Source organism: Harpia harpyja, chromosome 6 (genome assembly GCF_026419915.1).
Source record: "Harpia harpyja isolate bHarHar1 chromosome 6, bHarHar1 primary haplotype, whole genome shotgun sequence".
Taxonomy (NCBI): Eukaryota; Metazoa; Chordata; class Aves; order Accipitriformes; family Accipitridae; genus Harpia; species Harpia harpyja.
The window spans coordinates 42,827,652-42,847,433 of NC_068945.1; the positions used below are offsets into that span (position 1 = coordinate 42,827,652).

Consider the following 19,782-nt stretch of genomic DNA (forward strand, 5'->3'; position numbering starts at 1 on the left):
AAATCTGAATCTCAGGTAATCATGTTTTCTCTTTTTATTGTTGTTCCAAAAGAAATAGGCATTTGACACCTAGCTTCTGGGGTAAATTGTCCACTGGAAGTATCTCTCTGTCTCTCTTTAATTAAGTGTGTCAATAAACTAGATAGCAAACTTAGATTTGACAACTAAGTTTCAGTTCTTCAAAGATAAAAAAAGAAGGGTTTATCTTGCCTAAATTCTATCAGGTTACTGTAACTTGTTCACATTGACTGACCTTAAAGCCTTTTGATGCTGCTATGTGGGCAGCAGTCCAACCCTCTTTGTCAGCATGGTTGATGAGATCTGCAGAAATAACAGGCTTTACTCTACTGCTATAGTTGTCTTCTCTCTTCTCCAAATCAAAGTAGTCTGAATTAGGCTCTTCATCAGTCATAGAGTTCCTATTGTTTGGCTCTCCATAGTACATAAGGAGCTTGAGACTGTCTACATTACCAGAATCCACTGCTGCGTGAATTGGTGACCAGCCATCCTAAAAAAACAAAAGCAAAAAGCACACTCCCACCAAACACATAGAAAAATGTTTGCAGAACTTCTGTCACCAATGAATCTGAATGGAAGGCTCTGTTTGGAAATTAAAAAGATAAGCAAGAGTGACATAATAATCCTTTGGGAAAACAGAGTTGCTTGTACATGTTTGGGGTGGAAGAAAGAGAGGGAAGAAAATGTAGCAGAAAGAAAATTTTACAGCTTTCTCCAAGGACAGTCCAACAGACAGACACTTCAAAATTTTTAGAAGAGTCTAAGTAATACAGGGCTTACATGTTGTTAATAAACTGTTTCCTTATCATGTATCAAACTAACACGATTCTAATGATCAATAATTTGTTTCATGTTGCATTAACCAATTTATCAATCAGATATTTTCATAACTTTCTCTCCTTTCAAGACCAGTATATTTACTTTTCAAATCCAAAATAAATGAATAAAAAAAAATATCAGTGTAATAGAGCAGAAGAATGTACTGGTGTGCTGTGTTTCTGGACAGCCTACATCCCACATTTATTGTCATGTTTACGTCCAAGTCTTAAGAAAAACTTCAGGAAAACACCTGAAAAGGGCAATACCTAGACGTTAATTCTGAGACAGTGCTCCTCCCTTTCTCCTGTAGATACAATTTTTTTTGCCATATTCTCCCATCTGTGATATATGGGACTTTACAATACTGGCTGACAAATTTGTGGGGGTGTCCCCTCAAGGACAACTATAAAGCACCCTAACATAAAACGTGGAAGGAAAATCCAGTGCTAAAGAAAAGTCTGCAGCAAATTGCAGGCAGAATCTGAAATATGTAAAATGATATGGAAGTCACATAATTTAGGAGATTTTAGACAACACACAGCTTAAAAAAACCCCAGGAACTATGATGAAAAGAACAAAATATTAATTTCAAATTATATTGTTTATTCGAGCTTTAAAAAAAACCTTTAAATAAGTATATTAACATAAATATTTCCTAGCTGTTTGCAGTTATTCAGTACTATACGAGGTACTTTAACTTTAGACACTATTTTAACTTACACTGGTTTTTACTGTTCGATCTGCTCCACCTTCCAACAATAGCTTAATACAATCGTTATTTCCATTTTTACAGGCCAGGTACAAAGGTGTCTGTCCTCTTTCAGCAGCATGGTTAATATCAGCCTGATAAATAATTAATAATTCTGCACACCTACAGCAAACAATAAGATAGTAAAATTATCTTATATTTGACATCCAAAACTTCTTTATAACTTAAATTAAATATTTTTTTATAAAGTACTGATTTTATAGATACAGATCTACCTGTGATTTTATCCATCACATATACATAAGCATAAGGTATAATTTTATACACAGGTGTAAAGATGGAAAATCAGGTTACTTTAAACACGTAAATCTTAAACTACTGTAGCTGCATTTAAAAACTGTGAATGTAAAACATTTAATTTCACAAGGCTAATAAAAACTTGATGACAGCTAGTTAAGATGACCTACAGCTGAGCAAAAAAGTAACATTTATTTTCTGACTACTGATACTTAAAACAGTTTTAAAAAGGAAACGGAAAAAAAAGAAGGACTAGGACTAGCTTTAGATACCAGCAAAAGGGACACTCACCTAGGGAAGTAACCTGGTGGGGACAGAAAAACATCTATGGCACTACCTACCATTCAGATCCCTGAACGGAGGCTACTCCAGAAGGGTGGCTTGGGGTATGTTGGTAGCAGCTACTGGATTAGGGAGGCTGGAAGATTAGGTGGAGTGCTGAAGAGCAACTCACTGGGGACTGACATTCGGATCCAAGATCCTGTACTTCTTCACAACCCTGTAGCAGTAGGTCCAGTTTTCTTCCCGGTTCTCGTGCCAGGGTTGGCTCCCTTTCACTTCCCAAACCCAGGTTTTCAACAACTCTCAAGACTTTAGGAAAATCTTAAGGCCAGTCTACTCCCTCTGCAGTTCAAACAAGGGCTGTAGACAAAGATAATTCCCCATCTCTCTGGCTCAATTTTTATCAGTCCATAAAAATAGAAGGATATCAATAACAAAGCCTCAAAGCAATTAATGCAATGCCAAATAACTACTGGTTAGGAGACCATATTAAAACAAACAGGATGACAAAACATTTAAAACAATGTAAGGTATATATAAGTATATAAGAAATTACAGATTAAAAAAATCACAAGTATTTAAAAAAAATTTCTTTTTGTTAAGTTTTTAGTCAGAAAATCAATCAACTTCAAGATAAAATGCACAATTTTAGAAAAGAGTAAAACAGACAACATTAATATAAATTACTTAGTTGCGCTTTCTGAAAATGCTCACATGAACAGAAAAAAATACAAAGGAAAGTAATGCCCTACCTTATCAACTGTTGAACATGTATCCTAACCATACAGTCACAAAAGTCATCTTAAGACGGGCTCATAACAAGACACCTCCATAAAGCAACTCAGAAGGAGTTTTAAGTCTGCTATGTTAAAAATATATTTTTTGTTATTTTGCATTGTCTTTAATGATTCTGGAAATGCTACACTGACTTTCCACCTCAAGGTCAGGTAAAGTCAGCCTGGCCTGGACCACATGGGAAACAACTTTGTAAGCTTCTCCTAAAAGCATTTTCTGAATTGGTGATATTACTGAACAACTTCAAAAAACTATCATTTTTTTTCTGACTGTGTAACTAGGGCTGGAATAACAGTATTGTCTCAGTTCAAGAATAAGGTTAATAACACAGGGGACTGGCTAGCAAATCTATCACAGACAAGTACTGTGTAATTGATAGTGCTGTCATTAACCCCAGATTCTTAGTGCTGTAGTAGAAGTAACATGGACTATGCAACACGACACTTGAAAGGGGACAGACTATATACTATTGCCCCAAATTCTGCCTATGGCAGAATTTTTCTGAGCCAGAACTTTGAAGTGATTAACAAATCAAACAGCCTGAAGCATTCATAGTCGCTCTGATATTTTTGGATAGCCCCATTATTATTCCATGCTCACTTTTACAGTTCAGTTCAGGTTTAGTATCTAAAAAAAGTGAAAGCAAGAAAAGTGTTTAAGGATCTCATACTACATAACTAACTCTGAGGGAAAAAGAATATAAAGTCTGCAATATCATAAGACAGCAGACGATATATAGCAAAGTGTTGTGAGGGTAAGTCAGAGAAATAGAGAGCTTCCTATTTAAACAAAGTCTAAGACAATTTTAGTGTGAGAATATGAAGAGTGTATTTTTGGTTTGTCTTGTCAAGTCACACGTAATTTTTACAGATTTTATGTAAAACACTGAAACATTTAACTAGATATGTATTTCTGTGCTCAAAACACCTAGTGGGAATCTGCTACCTCTGGATTAAGACTTCCAGTAAAAGATGCCCATTAGTTGAAAAGCATGAAGTCCTCTAAGAAGTGGCAAGAATCTGATGATACTTATATACTCATGGAAGACCATGAGAAGGAGAGGGATCCCACTCCTTCTCATTGTTGGGTCAGGGCCTATCGCAACACTCAAAGACTCTGACCCCTATGGGTTACTATATCAGAGCAAAATCCTTAAAAATAGTAAAATGCAACATTAAAAGAATCAAAGACTGAAAGATAAGCAAAACCAAAGATACATAAAACAAAGGTAAAGTCTGTAATAAAGATTCCTAGTCATGCTGTCTAAGACTTTTTGCATTTGTAAAATCATTTTATATGGATAAGGATCCTCTGGAAGAGGTTATCTAACGGTTGCTTCCAACTTTCATGTCTATTTCCTATGATTCTGTGATACACAGTAAAGCTGCAGAGCAGAAATGCAACATTAGCCTTCAGCTCCTATGAAGAAGGGAGGAAAAGGCAGGAAAAAACCCAATCATCTGGATAAATTACTGGTTCTCAGTATAAAAAGAAAAGAAGACGGAATTTTCCAATCATACTGTCATAAAACACCAATCTTTATAAAATTAGGACCTTCAAAAAATAAAAGGAAATTATTGTAACTACATTTTGAAGAATGTTCTTAGAAATATTTTTTGACTTATGCATAATTTTCTGTTTTTCAAAGTTACTGATACAAAAAAAATTAAACCTTAAAAACCCCTGTTTTGTTTTTTAAAGTATTTGATTCTATATCACTCAGGAGAATACTCAGATAAGTGTTCTTTTGTCTCTGAATATGATATTCATAGTTCCCTATGCTTCAAAAAATCAGTGCAAAAATAATCTCTTTCCTCCTTCCTCTGTTAATCCTGTATTATGGCTGACAACTCGAAGAATATTAAGAAATTCAAAGGTTTGATGCCCATGTAGACCAGTATCGTATTGTGGTTACAAATAATACACATTCATCAACCTTAAGAGCTGCAACTGGAAACAAAACAAATGGCAAATATTAATACTAGAATGGCATATTAACATGAGTTTCAGTAGATACTTTCAATAAATGATAGTTAAATGCATTTATACCTAAGAATGCAACAGTAATGTAATGAAAAAAGTATATAATATAATGTAAAGGGAATATAAAATTGAGTAATAGCTGACAGGCAAAATCTTAAGACTTCACTTACTTGACATGTCCCTGAGCAACTGCTGAACACAAGGGTGTAAAGCCGTTTTTATCAGCAGCATCAACCTCTGCTTCTGCAGTCAGCAGCAATCTCACACAATCTATAAATTGAGCAAAAACATAGACTGATGCAACAAAAACAAGTGGTTAAAACTACCACGAGTTAAAACCTGTGCAAGGGGCAAGCAGCCAGTCTTTTTTGACTATACATCGCACACTTTAGTGAACCAAAGTAGAAGCTCAGGAAGTAGTTTGCAGGAGAGAGGTTAGAATTGAATCCCTGGGGGCACCACCACTCTTTTGGGAAAAAAAAAAAAAAAAAAAAAAAAGGCTTGGGTTGGGTTCTACTGGGATGCAAATATGTGCCCATTGCTGGCAACTCCCACAGTGTTAGCTAATTTACCTCCAAAGTGGCGAGTTCAAATCATCCAGCAGCCCCTAAAGGCAGCACAGTCCCACTGGCAGTCATGTGACACATCCCAAATATGACAGCCACAGGGGAGATGCTCACAAGCTACACGTAACTCAAGCAACACGGTGGCCAGTCTCGGTTTAGGACACTTTGACTTGGGATTGCAATGACAAATAAGAAAAGCTGACAAACCACTCCCATTCATATATTGCCAAAATGACATGCTAAAAATAGTACCAGCCTGATTCCACCATCCTACATCTAAATTAAGATCATTAATTACTATGTAACTAGGCTGCTTTTCATCCACAAATTGGAATATCATTTGATGAAATTAAGTTTGAAGAAAATACTTAATCTGCTCTATATTCTCAAAACTGGTTCTAGACCAAAATAAAACAAGTCTTTTGTAGTTGAAACTACTACTCTGAAAATAAGCTCAGCTAGAACACCATTTATAAACTGCTGACCTGATTTCTAAGCAAGCTTAATGCACTCTGTTCCAGCACTGGGTAAGATCCTGGAGCCAAGCTTTGCTAGTTAAGCTTATCTCTAGATATCAGAAACATATATTTAGAATTACTTAGAAATCTGACTAATCTAAACCATTCCTGAATGTATTTACTTCTGTTACAGTTCTTTCAAACATTACTACAGATGTTGTGGAGTTGACTGAATAAATAATTTAACATTAAGAAATAAGATTTTAAAACACGGTAAATAATTATATTGTAAATTAAGATTCTTACTGTTTAAAATAAGTAATCTGATCTGAATTTTTTTTCTTTTAAATTTGGTTGTCAGGATAAACTACCGGGACTTCATCTGTAATCATTTTTTAAGTCATAAAGAAGCTCTCAGTTAACTAACTTAACTAGTATTTCCACTTGTAAGATAATACCAATTAAAATCAAATTATATTTTCAATCACTTCGTAACAGAAAAAATATTCTGCTAACAGCGACATTTTTTTTTCCCTCTTTCCATTGTCAATCCCAGTCTTATATTAAACAATTAACTTGAAAATACAGATTCCTGCTTGACATCCTAAAATACTTGTAAATTTTATGAAGGATGCTGAAAAAATTTTCTTCTAGCAGTTTCAAGTATTTGGTTAGAATACTCTGGTTTCTTCATAAAGCATATGTTAGCCATGCAAAAGCCATGAAGAACGCACAGAACAAGACCACCTTTCTAGAAAGGTACAATTAACTCACAATTATTGATTGGCAGATCATTCAGGTGGTAGCTTATCTATGTGAAGATACTGTTTCTGATGAAGATCACTGAAAAGTGCTGTTTATTCTCAGGGATAGGTGCAAGCATGAGGAAACACAGCTACTTTCATAAGGCATCTTATAGTAAGCTCCATGTGACCTGTTCTGGTGGCATATCAAGTAAAAGGGCAATAATCTCCAAGGAGCCTGGGTCCTCTGGAGAGACTTCTGAATGGGATTTGGAGAAGGGTAATTTTGGTCAGTCCAGGCTCATTAACTCCCGTTCACTGCTGTCTGCCACAGAAGTAATCAGCAGTGGAGAGGACTGGGCGGAAGGGCAGGCACAAGACAGACATCAATGTTGTCACTCAGTTAAAGGTTTTGGTCAAAGCAAAAGCAAAACATGGAAGCGTATCAGCACAAACACCTGGAGACTTTACTGCTCTCCACCACAGCTGGGTAGTTAGTTCTTCCAGAGTGCTGGCAAACACCATGCAGATACATCCAGTGACTCGGCAGAGCTGACTTCATGTAGCTGTATGTCTCTGCACCTCACTCCTTTCTACTTCTCACATCATTCCAGTTTTTCCTATCAATCAGGGTGCCACAGCCTCCAAATACTCAGGATAGAAGAGAATTGATTAAACCATAAACGCATATGATTAGCACATAGCCAAGTCCGAAGGATATTATTATTCTCTTCACATCTCATTTCAGGAACTCTTACTATTTCATTCTCTCTTTCTTGACCACCTTGTGTGTGGCAGAGAATGGTCAGGATTAGCAACACAATACAGATATGCACATATATTAGCTAAGTGAACTACTGTACATGTTATCAAGTAATTGCATAATAAACTGAAGTAGCTCCTGCTTTGTTCATGGATCAAACCAAGACAGCCTGACAAAACCATCTGTTCAGCTATCCCAATCTAGTGGTTAAATCATAAAATTAACAGTTTCCTTGTGTCCAATGAAACACAAAGTATTTAGTGTATATTTTTAGGGTGAACTTCTCTCTCAGACCTACAGAATTGGGGACAGTGTGTCCAAGAAACAAAGCAGCTGCTATGAGCTTCATGTGCTGGAAAAACCCTCAGCTGCAGCTCTCAAAAGGCAACTGTTTACGAACAGGAAGGCTACACATTTTGCAAATAGGACAGATTAGGAAAGAATATTTGAGTGCTCTCTTGTCTTGTGTACTCAATTTTGCCTACAGACTGGGCTGAGAGCACATAACAGCTGCTGCCACCATGCTGGTTACAATGTGCTCTAACGTTCTCTAAACATCTCAAATACTGTATTTCTTCACTGAAAATGTGTGGAGATCATTCACTTTCCAGACTCTCTGCAACATGGTGTTTGTTTCTGAAGGGAGGTACTCACTATGCTGGCTCTTAACAAGTCTAGAGCTACTCTTCTGGCCAACTGTCTCCCAGGAGAAATCAGAAAATCTGGTTAGTTGACTTCGAAGAAACAAGGGGTCCTGGAAATCTCTGAATCTATTTAGTCACCAACTCCAGGTTGAACATATTCTCAATAAATTAAGTCATGGTGCAATCACCTACCAGGATAAGCTTATGTGTTAAGTATTACAGTTGGACTTGATCTTAAGGGTCTTTTCCAACCTAAATGATTCTATGATTCTAAGGAAAAAACAACAGCCAAAAGTCAGTAACTTACCATTGACAATCCTACTCAATGCAATTAAAAAATTTGTACAATAAATTATTTTATCCTTCTTAAAATTACATCAGTGTCATTTCTTTCCACCTGGTTAGTTAAAAAAGCTATTAAAAAGGACTTTTTAAAATAAGACATTTAGTCCTATACTTCCTTTCTTAAGCCTATATATTTTTACATAATTTTATTTTAAAAAGTCTCCACTTTGAAGAGCTGCATCTATCCATGTACTTGGGAACAAACTGCAAGTAACAAAGGACGGACTACATATTAAAGTTAAGCACAAAAACCTTTCTCCAAAAATATTATAAATCTACTACTCTCAATTTTCATATAATGTATTAAGGAGACATCAATACTCCTGCTGTGTGATTCTCTCATTCAGAATTTGTACAATCCATTTAGTCACTAAAATGCAACGATTTGTACAACGAAGTGTTTTTCACATCCTGTCAACTATAAATAGAAGAGCAACACTAAAACCTTTGTAATATATTTTTTATCTTAAGAAGTAAAGGATGCTAAACAATTACAGGATGCATATGCATGTGTTTGTTTTTATTATTGTGTTTTCATACTTCTGTCAAGTGCCTCTCTAATTTGAAATTTTGACAATAAAATGAGAAATCAAATTGCCTTTGCTGTCAGTAAAAACTGCTCAGTAATTGTAACTGAAAATCAGGGTATTTGCTTCAAAACATTTTAGGAATACAAGATGAGTAAAGAAGAATTGGGTCAACTACGGTCACCCACAAACACCAGCAATGATAAATGGATGTAAGCCTAGAAGAATCCACAGAACACCCATACAGTGAGGGGGGAAAAATAAATCCACACAATATAATAAACTTGGACTCTTAATACTGAAGATAAAAGTTTGGGGGGGGGGGGGGGGGGGGGGGGGGGGAGATAAGTGCCAAAGGAAGAAAATGAAATAAAGGACTTTTCCAATATTTTAAGGGTCTTGGCAACAGTAAAGAATCTGTCAGATGAAAAGACCCAGATGTTCCTACAAAGTAAACCATAGCACCTAGCAAGCAAAGACAAAATATACCATTCTGAACAAAGGGAAAATTCCTCCTATCCCTATGCCTGGTAGCAAAATTAACCCTGAACATGTCAGAAAAATGTACACTGTCTGTCTAGCTATGGATTTTGGATCCTAACTTTACTTTGATTTTTAAAGTACTTAAGAAAAATAATGGAATAGTCTCTCTAAATACTATTTTGAACACTGGATCGGGGTTTTCTAATTGTGTCACAAACAAATACGTTGTTAAAACCACAAAGTACTCTTGAAAGCAGTGGCTTTAAAGCCACTGTGTTCCACCTTCTACTGTGAAATAAAATCTTGACTTTACTAAAAATAAATGAAATTTTTGTCATCGGTATTGGTGGGTTTCATCTTTAGTGTCCAAAACAGCATAATTATATTATTTGCAATATAAGAATCTAGGAGATTTTTACATAAGCAGAAAAAACTACAGTAACATGTACTGGAATTTTAAAGAAAGCTGCTGTTTGAGAGCCTTATGTTAACAGTCTGAAAATTATCGCTTAGAGTTTGTATCCATGAAATTCTTATCTGTTACTAACATATTTGCCTCATTTCATAAATATATTCATGAAATATGAAGACTGACTGTTGAAAGGTCCAGAGATGCTACCTCCTTGAGACTGAGGTTTGGGGTTGTGGGGAAAAGAAAAAGAAAAATGTTAACTATCTCAGTAGAGCCTAGAGAAGAACCTATTTCATCTAGTTCAAAAATAAAGACAGTTCATTTTATTTTCCAAGTAACACACTACTCTGAAACCATCTTCCGTCATTTTCACTGCTGCTGAAGATCAAAACACTGGTGATGACCTATTCTTTCCTGCTTACTCCCTGTAGAAGAAAGTTCTTCCTTTCAAGTTGCCTTTGCTACAAAAGATCTTTAGTTTGTCACAGAACATGGGGTGATGATATCTGGTGGCTTTTTATAGGAAGGGAGTGGAGAATTAGAATGGATGTTACTGCAGAATTACCACAATCAAGAATGCTTTCTGTGTTCCAGAATTCTGCCTCCAGAAGCATTGCTTATATATACACTACTTTGTCATATAATCTACATACCTTAGTCTCAATTTCACATTTTTAAAATCATGCATTTGACCTAATTTAATATTAAAAACTTATGAAATAAGCTTTCACTATTTCACATGAACACCGTAACAAAACTTACTATCACTTACCTGTATGTCCGTTTGTAGCAGCAGAATACAAGGCAGAATAGCCATCTTCACAAGAGTAATTAATGTCCAGTCCTTCTTCATTAAGCAGCATTGATAATAAAGTGACATTTCCCTGGGCAGCAGCTTGGTGAAGAAGGGTGGGCCTGCCACCCAGGGGGACAGGACCACCACTTGTTAACAAAGGGGTTAGGGAGGAAGACCAGCCTGTGAGTTAAAGCAACAGAAGTTAGATGGAAGACACATAAATAAAGCTTTGCAATTTCTGTGTTCTTTTAAAAATTAAAAAGGATCTTCAAAATGACAGGATTTGTTAGTTTAGCACAAGTTTTTTGATGATGATTTATCTGTACATCAGAAGGTATTCTGAAGAATAAAAACTGGGTGCAGGGGTGACAGTTGTTAATGTAAATGAACAGGATTTCATTACAAAAGGTTAACGTGAAACTTGTTATGAACTGTAGTAGCAGCTGGATGTCTCAAAAAAATGTAAATTTTTAAATTTCAGAAACTACTGGAAGTTTTATTCAAGTTTTAATTTAATCGCTGATATGCTGGGAAAGTTTTATAAAGTATCTAGAGAAAGGCTTCCAAAACAAAATACTTATTTTCATATGAAATTTCATCCTCCTTTACAGTCTCAGTGAAAACTTTAGTATTTATCTCTCACCTGCAGTTAAACAGATAAATCACACAGGGCCCTTAATAACTTTAAGCACCTTTCAATGAGTTTGAAAAAAAAAATGTAGAAATAATTTACACAAATAATACATAGATAAATATATTTATTATTGAGCTGTACCTTAAGGTAATATTCCTTTTACTCAGCAATACTAAACAATATATTATGAAATGCTCCAGTGAGAATTAATAATGGGTTATTTAAAATTTACGAGTGAAAGCTTTCAAGTAACCCTGTTAAAAAATAATATTCAATTCAAAGCTTTGAAAGCTTAGGAGTTATCTTGGTTAAATGTTCTGTTCATTACTTATCAGCTTTAGTAGAGAGTTTGTTAAGAATATGAAGTTTGCTGCATAAGGCATAGAAAATTTTGTGCATTCTTCCTTGATCAAGGACTGCAAGAGAAAATAGGAGAAAGATTTTTTTGTCTTATTTTCACTATTACCTTTAGAAAATCCACATTATATTCTCTCTTGAATAAATAACTTTGTATTCTGTGGCCACACATAAGCTATTATATGAGACAGAAAACTGACAATACAAAGCAAGTTTATGCAGCTTTTACTGTGGTTCTGCAACACCCAAGACTGAAGAGCAGCTGCAGGGCATTACCTCCAGCTCCATCAAGCTGATGAAGTGCTATCCAACCTCCAACACCTAGAACTAGAAACAGCATGTGGCAGTAGCTCTACCACGCTGGGATGATCTGCTCCGCGTTTTGGAAAAACAAAATTAAATACGGAAGTTCCCAATAGAATTCTATAGAAGCAATAGATCTGGGAACCTTGCAAGATCTGGGCAAATTTTAATTAAGGTCCAGACTTACATAAGAATCCATCATCTGAGCAGCTTCAGTGAAGAACACATAGTTTGATCCCAGTTCAAAACAACAAAAAAATAAATGCTTGGACTATTTTCATATTTGTTTCTAAAGTAAGCTAAATTCGTCATTTCAAATTAAGTTTACTAGGTTAGTATGTAAAGCAAACGTATTTGCAGTATTCTCACAATGTAAACTTATTATTCAACTTATTTATGTGATGTTGACTGTAAGAAATCATCACTACAGCTATGAAGTTACCTTAGAAATCCAACTTTAAACTGACGATAAACTGTAAAGTTAACTCCATCCATCTTCATATAACTACAATTCCGAAGCTACCTTCTTACTATTCATACTCTTACTAATATTTGTTTCTCCAATATTTTTAATCAGAGGACTTTGAAGGTTTTCTGAAGTTTTAAAAAAAAAAAACAAAAAAACAACAAAAACCAAAACCCCCAAGCAACATACAAAGTAAACTGCAACCTTTACATGGTAAAAAAAAAAAAAAAATTATTTCCACTTCCAATAACTCTTACAAAATCCCCAAAGGTCTGAAGAATAATTTTCATTCTTCCTTTCCATTATAAAAGTGTTTTTATTATTCCAACCTTTTGTTGTTCTTTGAAACTAACTGTGCTGCAGCTGTTGCTATACATATATTAATGTTTTTAAAATGGTACTCCTGTATTTTTTACTGTCTTGCCATGGTAGTTAACAGATAGTGGACATTGCTTGGGTGGCACTCCAGATGCTAACATTCTTTGTCCAAGTTATATTGGAATTATTTGGGGGAATTTGTGGAGCCTGACACTAAGCTTTAAGCATGAAGTTCACTTTGTCAAGCAGTTTTGTAATATCAATAGTATTTCTGGGTTCCCTTCCTTATTGAAAATAGTGCCAGTTTTTGGGTGCCTTTTTTTTTTAAAGCATCATTAACAGAAATCCCAAAATAAAAGGAATTTTTTTGTCCTATATGTTGTATCTTAACTTTTGTTTCAACTCCTTTTGCAATTCAATGTTGTTGCAATTCAGTGACGAAATTCATTATACTAGGTTATCATTAGATGAAAACCTTCTACTGAAAAAGATACAAAAACCAGCTAATAACATAAATATAACTTTAGCTTCTATTATCAATGTAAAGCAATATAATAAAGCTGAATTCATCCAGCAAAATATACCAACGTTAGAAAATACCAATAAATCAGGTACACCATTACAGATGCAAAAAGTTAGGAAATGTGAAGCATCTGTGAAAGCTTGTAGGGCATGCAGTGATGAAGGGCAGAGGGATAGACAAAAACAGCTTCTGGCATCAGCTTCAGAATGTGAGATGGTTAATTTCAGAGCCCAGATAAGTCCCTCACCCTCCCACCACCCCCACCCCCCCTTTTATCTTCGAAGCCAATTGTATAGAAAGAATAAATCAATCATTATAGAAATGAGCAAAATGAAAATGATACTTCATTGAGGAGTGACATAGAAAGCGCAAAACCAAGAAGAAAGTGAAAGCAGAAATCCCAGGGGTATGAAAATCCAACTGCCTACATTCGTTTCTATTTTGAAGTCTTACAGCCACTGAAATGTAGAAATCCAAACAGAGCAGAAGCATTTTGGCACCAGTTCAAAGGCTGCTGAAGTTAATGAAAACACTGTCGCACATTTTGAATCAGGCCATAAATGTTCATTGTAATTTCTCTATGTGCAGTCTGTTCAACATTAACGGCAAGACATGGTGTCTTTTCCTACCAGGGACAAAAAGAGCAACATGCAGGACAATGCCCTGTCTCTAAAAGAAAGTATCATTACATTAATTTAGCAGAACATGTAACTGAAACAATCGGTGCTCTGATTTTAAGTTTGCTCTTAGTAGTTGCTCTTTCTAGAGCCAAGACATTCCCTTACTGAAAATCAGGCTGTTGATATGTTCTTAAAGCAATCTGAGCTAACTAGGAAACTGTTTTAAAATTAATAAATAGAATACTTAAGTAATTAGGCTATTATCAATTCTTCTGACTCCACAATAAGAAAGAAAGAAACATGAATTTATTGACAAAAAAATATAAAAATGGAGGATTCTTTCAATGTCTTTTTTAATATGTTAAATTTGTTTTGCACTGCTTAAAAATATTAACAAATTCTGATTGAAGCTCACTACTTACTATACAATAAAATATGAATAAGATTTCACCATGCTCTGCTTTAACTGAAAGTAAAACTAAAATTCTAAACATTTTCTGAAAAAAAGTAAATAAAACAGATTAAAATCAACCAGAACATTAATAAAACTAACTGAATCTGTGCCTAGAGGGCATGAAAATGCAGATATGGGAAGGAGGTTTCAGTAGTATTTGTAGTTTGCTAGATGTTGTTCACCTCAAGAAAGTCATACTTTAAAAGGAAACTGAAAAAAGAAAGTGAATAGGTGACATGAATTCAGGCATTAATGACCACATTATCTTAATGAAAACTGTTAATAAATTTGGTTTATCTATTCTTTTCTAAGATAGAGTCCATTTCCTTTCCATATAAATTTATAAAATCTATTTTTTTTCTTTTCTCAGCATAAAATTTTGAAAAAAAAAGTCTTTTTATACTTGCATAACATCTGTTGCTCTAAGTTTATTTAGTTCTGCAGTTTGCCAGAACACTTGGCCAAATATATTAAGTTCCCTTAAAAAACATAAATAAAATGGGATTGGAGAATAAGTGCAATAAAATATATGCATTAGTTTGGGTAAAAGACACAGGAGCTCCTGAATATTTACCTGAGTATTGCACATAAAGTTATTAAAGTTCTTTGAACCTGTTTGTAGTCAGTAAAGGAGGGAAATTAAAATAACATCTCTATATTAATAAAAGAGAACAGCAGACCACTAACTAGAGTTTAAGCAATCTTTCTTTGCAGACTTCAGATTATGGGATATGTTTCCCATTTGCAATTGCAAAAATTCACAAAAAGCAGTGCCACTTACAAAATATTAACAGCATCAAATGTTCACAGCAAGGATTATAAGGGGATTAAATGAACCCAAATGTTTTCATCCCTTCCAAAAACAAGTGAACGGAGTGTAAATTAAGAAAGGCAATCTGAACACATAAACCAGCACAATTTAAAAAGACTAATATTTTTTGACAAAAATCCTGTCTTTGAGAATTGTCTGAGAACTGTCACAAATTTCATAAGAAACACAATATTGACTATGTGGAAGAGTCTTATTTAAAAGGCTGATTGTTCTCCTAAGAAAAAAATTTATACTTTGAAGCACAAACTAAAGCAATAATAATACATGGAGTTATGAAGTTAAGTGGTGGTAATTTAATTTTTAAGATAGAAGATTTATTTTTTTAAAGAATAATAAAAAACTGTCTTAAATAATTACCAAACATCCTCTAGTTAATGTAAGACTAACTGAAATATACAGCCTAATTCATGCTGATAGGATTGTGGAAGACAGCCTCTTGCCTACAAAAACTATTCACTTTGATGCTGATTTTGCCAATAATTTGTAGAATGTTAATAATCTTAGTTGTTCTTTTTATTAATGAAATTTTAATTCCATTACAGAGCCTAACAGCACCTGAAGGCAAATGGGGTTTGGAGAATATCTGGAATACTGGGAGACTAATGATCTATCTGACATGGCAATCAGACTCAGCTAGGAATAACAATTTAAGATGAAAATTCAGGACATTCATATGAAAACCAGCAAACTAAGAGGGAGCCATCAAATCCCACAGCTGTTAACTCTGAGAAGTAGTAAACAAATGGAAGATAAGATTTCTGAGCTCATATTTTTATGGCACAGCTCAGAAAGGAGAGAGGATTCTGACAGTATGGTGCCACAGCCAAATGTTAAAAACATGACTAGGTTAGTCCAGAAACATGCATTAAGTCTTAATGAAGTGGAATGGGAATAAAAAAGGCTTAATAATGTGAACCCCGGAATCTCCTATATATACACAATACAAGTTTGCCACATGCTTCTTTTGGAACAGCTTCTCCAAGACTAGTGAGTTCGTGGTGCAGCTACCAACAGAAAGTGGCTGGTTGTGTGATGGAAGCAGACCAGCTGTGCAGGGGTTTTATACTCTATAGATGATGATACAGGGACTAGAGTTATGAGGGACCGAAGTACCATAACTGAACTGGGAATAACTGTTGAATGTTTAGGACCATTCAAACATTCTTCAATGCTGATGAAGGTCTAAAGTGTTCCATAACTGTGTGTCTGTCTTCCTCACTGCAGTGCAAGTCAGGCTAAAGAGGGGCTTCTACCTAATGTTCTTTGTGCTATTGACCCCAGCAGGGAAATATGTTGACAAAAAGATTTATAGGAGATCTACAATTAACTGAAAGGTAGATCAGGGCCACCTTTGTTTATTTAACTGCCATCAAGAAGATACCCTGAAGTTGGCAGCACATTAGGCACACAAGTAAGTCCCCCCCGCCCCCCGCAACGCAAAATGAATAGCAGATACACACACTGACTCCAGACTTAGACAATCAACATAACATTTAGATTTTAACTCGCCAACAGCAAACCTTTGCTGGTGTCTGTTGAAGTAAACCTGTGAGATGTCACACACAAGTATTAACAAAGCCTACAACTAAAATGAGAATAACTATAGAAAAATGGAAATAAAAATAAAACATTCTATAGGTATGAAGTGATATATTTGAAACTGCACTTTTATCTAGGCAACTATATACCATCTAATGCCATAGGAGAATACAGTAGCCCCAGCTATGCCCTGTTTTCTAAAAGATTCACAAAGCATTGAAATACATATTCCATGGAAGATCACCAGCAGAGGTAATTTTCAAAACATTATTTCAGACTGAGAAAGCATTTTGAAGTCCAAAATAATGCATTCACCACCACCACCCCCAACGCCCCCCAAAACAACAACCAAAAAAAGAGTTTCTTTAATATATGTGTCAAATCTGCAGCCCATTTACTTTATACATTATTCCTCTTTACCTTTAAAAAAAGCCTTCAATTTGGAGACCTCCTTGAGGAAGGAAACTAATTTATAACATTACTAAATCAGCAAAAGAATTCCCATACCCCTGGAATGTGGAAAAAATATAAATGAAAATTTCAGCTTTTAGAAAGTAAAAAAGAGAAAGGTATAAAAAGATAAATAAAGCAAACGAGACACATATAGGAAAACCAAAACATTACTTTAGAGGGAGACAGTTTGTAGCATATCAATCCCTTTACCTGATGCTGTTACCAGGAGGCTGTCTGAATCACATGGTCTACAGGATGAAGCACTAACAGGGTTTATGGAGGAGCTACAGGCAATGGTGGTGGGAATGACAAAGGAATTTTCTGAACATGCAGGTTGGTTCAGTCCAGGGAAGTGGGAAGGCCAGGCACCCACCTGAGATGAGGCTATGGCTGGTATGGCACAGCCTGCAGGTGCCACAGATAAATCTATAGCAGGTTTTGGTGGCAGCTGAGGTGAGGACTTAGAAATAATTTCCTCATTTATTACCCTGATTCCTTGTGGTGAACTTGAAAGAGGTGAGGTCACGGTTTTGCTGTCAGTTTTTGCACTTGTATTTGGGGATCGGCTACTATCCATTAAAACTTTAAGCTGTGGGTGCGGTGGTGAAGGAGTTTGCGAAAGCCCTGGTTTTTTAGGAGGAATAGGTGGAGGATTTCCTCTGTCAATTCTTGATACACTGGGAGTCTTTAAACTCATTCTACCAACTGGGGGGTAAGTGCCAACTTCCATTGAATGTGACGTCCCCGGCCGTGATGGAGCGCTACTCTGAGGGCTTGTAAATCTTGAAAGGACTTGGGTAACAGTATTCCGAGCTACCTGTTTGGCAACTAGGTTGTCACGACTAGTAGGGGATACATCCCTTGAGGGAGGGCTTTGGGTTGTGTTTCCATTTTGGTCTTGATCATTCGCATTTGCTTGAAATCTAAATCTAGCGGCTTGGATTCGTGGATTTAGGCCTGGGTGCCCAGTAGTGTTGGCAGATGGTGAATGTAAACTGTGCATAGACGAAGTGAGTGAGGAATTCTGAGCTGCAGCAGTCGGTGCTGCAGGGGTGCAAAGGGAAGTACTATTTGAAAAAGGGGAAGTGCTACTTGGTAAATCAGGTGATGAGCTTGTACTTGGTCCATTTTCCTCAATTCTGTTTTGATTCTGTGTAAGAACAGGAGTCGCAGGAGGGACAAGCTCACTAGATGAAGGTTGCCTATCAATGACAGGCTTCACAAATGCTGCATTGGTGCACACATTCATTTTTGTATTGCCAGACACTAGTGGGTTCACTGTAGAAGGCTTTACAGATACAGTCAAAGGCAACTTCTTAACATTTTCTGTGCTGTTGTCCATCACTACAGTATCTGTTTGGCAGGCAACAGTTCTTGAACTTGGCTCCTCTGTTTCAACAGAAATGGAAACAAGACTCCTATCTTTACTTTTATCTTTATTTTTAAGAGAAAGATTAGCTTTACTTTCATTTTCCTTTTTTAATTGCTCAATCATTTTGATCATTTTATCTCTCTCTTCTCTGAGGTCACTGGTGTGCGCTTCCTCTCTATGAAGTTTGGCACGCAACTGCTCTCTCTCTGTATCAAACTCAGACAGCTGCTTTTCCATTTGAGCTTCCATTTGTGTACTCCTTTGTTTCTCAGCTGCAAGAGACTCCTCCAATTCAGTAGCCTTTTTCTTTTCCTCTTCAAATTTTGACATCACTTCTTCCAATTTCTGGGCTTCCTCTACAATTCGGCCAGACAACTGCTTACACTCTTTCACTAGCATCAATACTACATGTTTATTCTTTCCGCGTTCTTCTTCAAGATGAGCAGATAGCTTTTTGTGCTCCAGCTCGAGATTCTGTAACTGAGACTTTTCCATTTCCAACTGTAAGCAAGCATAGAGAAAAATTCTCATTAACAAGATGGAGACTTTCAACATAACCTAGCATTAACCTGACACTGATATTTTAACCTTTGAGAGTATGCCTAAAATGAACCTGTCCGCCCCAGGAAAGTGATTTGCGATATCTAACACAAGTGCCTATAATCTTATACAAGCAAAAGAAAGAGACAGGCATCTCTGAAGAGCAGTTCAGAAACTAAGTAAGCCCATCTACTTTCCTCCACTGACAACACAGAGACTCCCCAAAGTGAGTAAGTGCTTGTGATTCCTGAGTGAGGAGCTACTTGTTCTCCAGAAACTAGACATAAGACATCATGGGAAGTCCTCTTCTCAGTAAAGGAACCAGGCACAAGCAAGAGATGAACTTCACAAAAAAACTTTGAGCCCAGAATTGAAAGCTTTAGATTTTAGGTCTTCCTTAGACTGAAGGAGATTAGGGTTGAAATACACAGTCCATTACCCATCATAATAGGTGTCTTACATCTTGTTTTAACATTTATAAATAAGACATTCATTTCTGAGACCAACTTTTTGACACAGGCACAAATGTCTTCCTGTACTTACTAATAGTGGAAGGTCTCAGTGACATCAGTGATGTATAAACTATGTTACAAGCTAGAATCAAAAAACTACCTACTATGTGCAGATAATGGATAAGAATAATTTTCCCCTTCATTCATATAGTTATCGCCTGTAATTCATCTTGCCTGCTGATTATGCTTTTATTCAAAGACCCTGTTCTAGAAAAGCAG

At 35.8% G+C, this 19,782-nt stretch overlaps 1 protein-coding gene across 7 annotated transcripts in view; it reads right to left on the reverse strand.

Moving 5' to 3' along the window:
- The window catches only part of CTTNBP2 (cortactin binding protein 2), a 140,241-nt gene that overhangs the window by 29,336 nt on the left and 91,123 nt on the right, over window positions 1-19,782 (reverse strand). For all 7 annotated transcript variants that reach the window (XR_008235580.1, XM_052789744.1, XM_052789748.1 and 4 more), the window contains 5 exons: window positions 17,350-19,012; window positions 10,617-10,820; window positions 5,074-5,173; window positions 1,558-1,708; window positions 254-508 (listed from right to left, as the gene is read on the reverse strand). Coding sequence is in view for 6 of the 7 variants with exons in the window: in XM_052789744.1 (XP_052645704.1) it covers window positions 254-508; window positions 1,558-1,708; window positions 5,074-5,173; window positions 10,617-10,820; window positions 17,350-19,012 (2,373 nt within the window). In the remaining variant the exon portion in view is untranslated. The remainder of the gene's footprint in view (window positions 1-253; window positions 509-1,557; window positions 1,709-5,073; window positions 5,174-10,616; window positions 10,821-17,349; window positions 19,013-19,782) is intronic.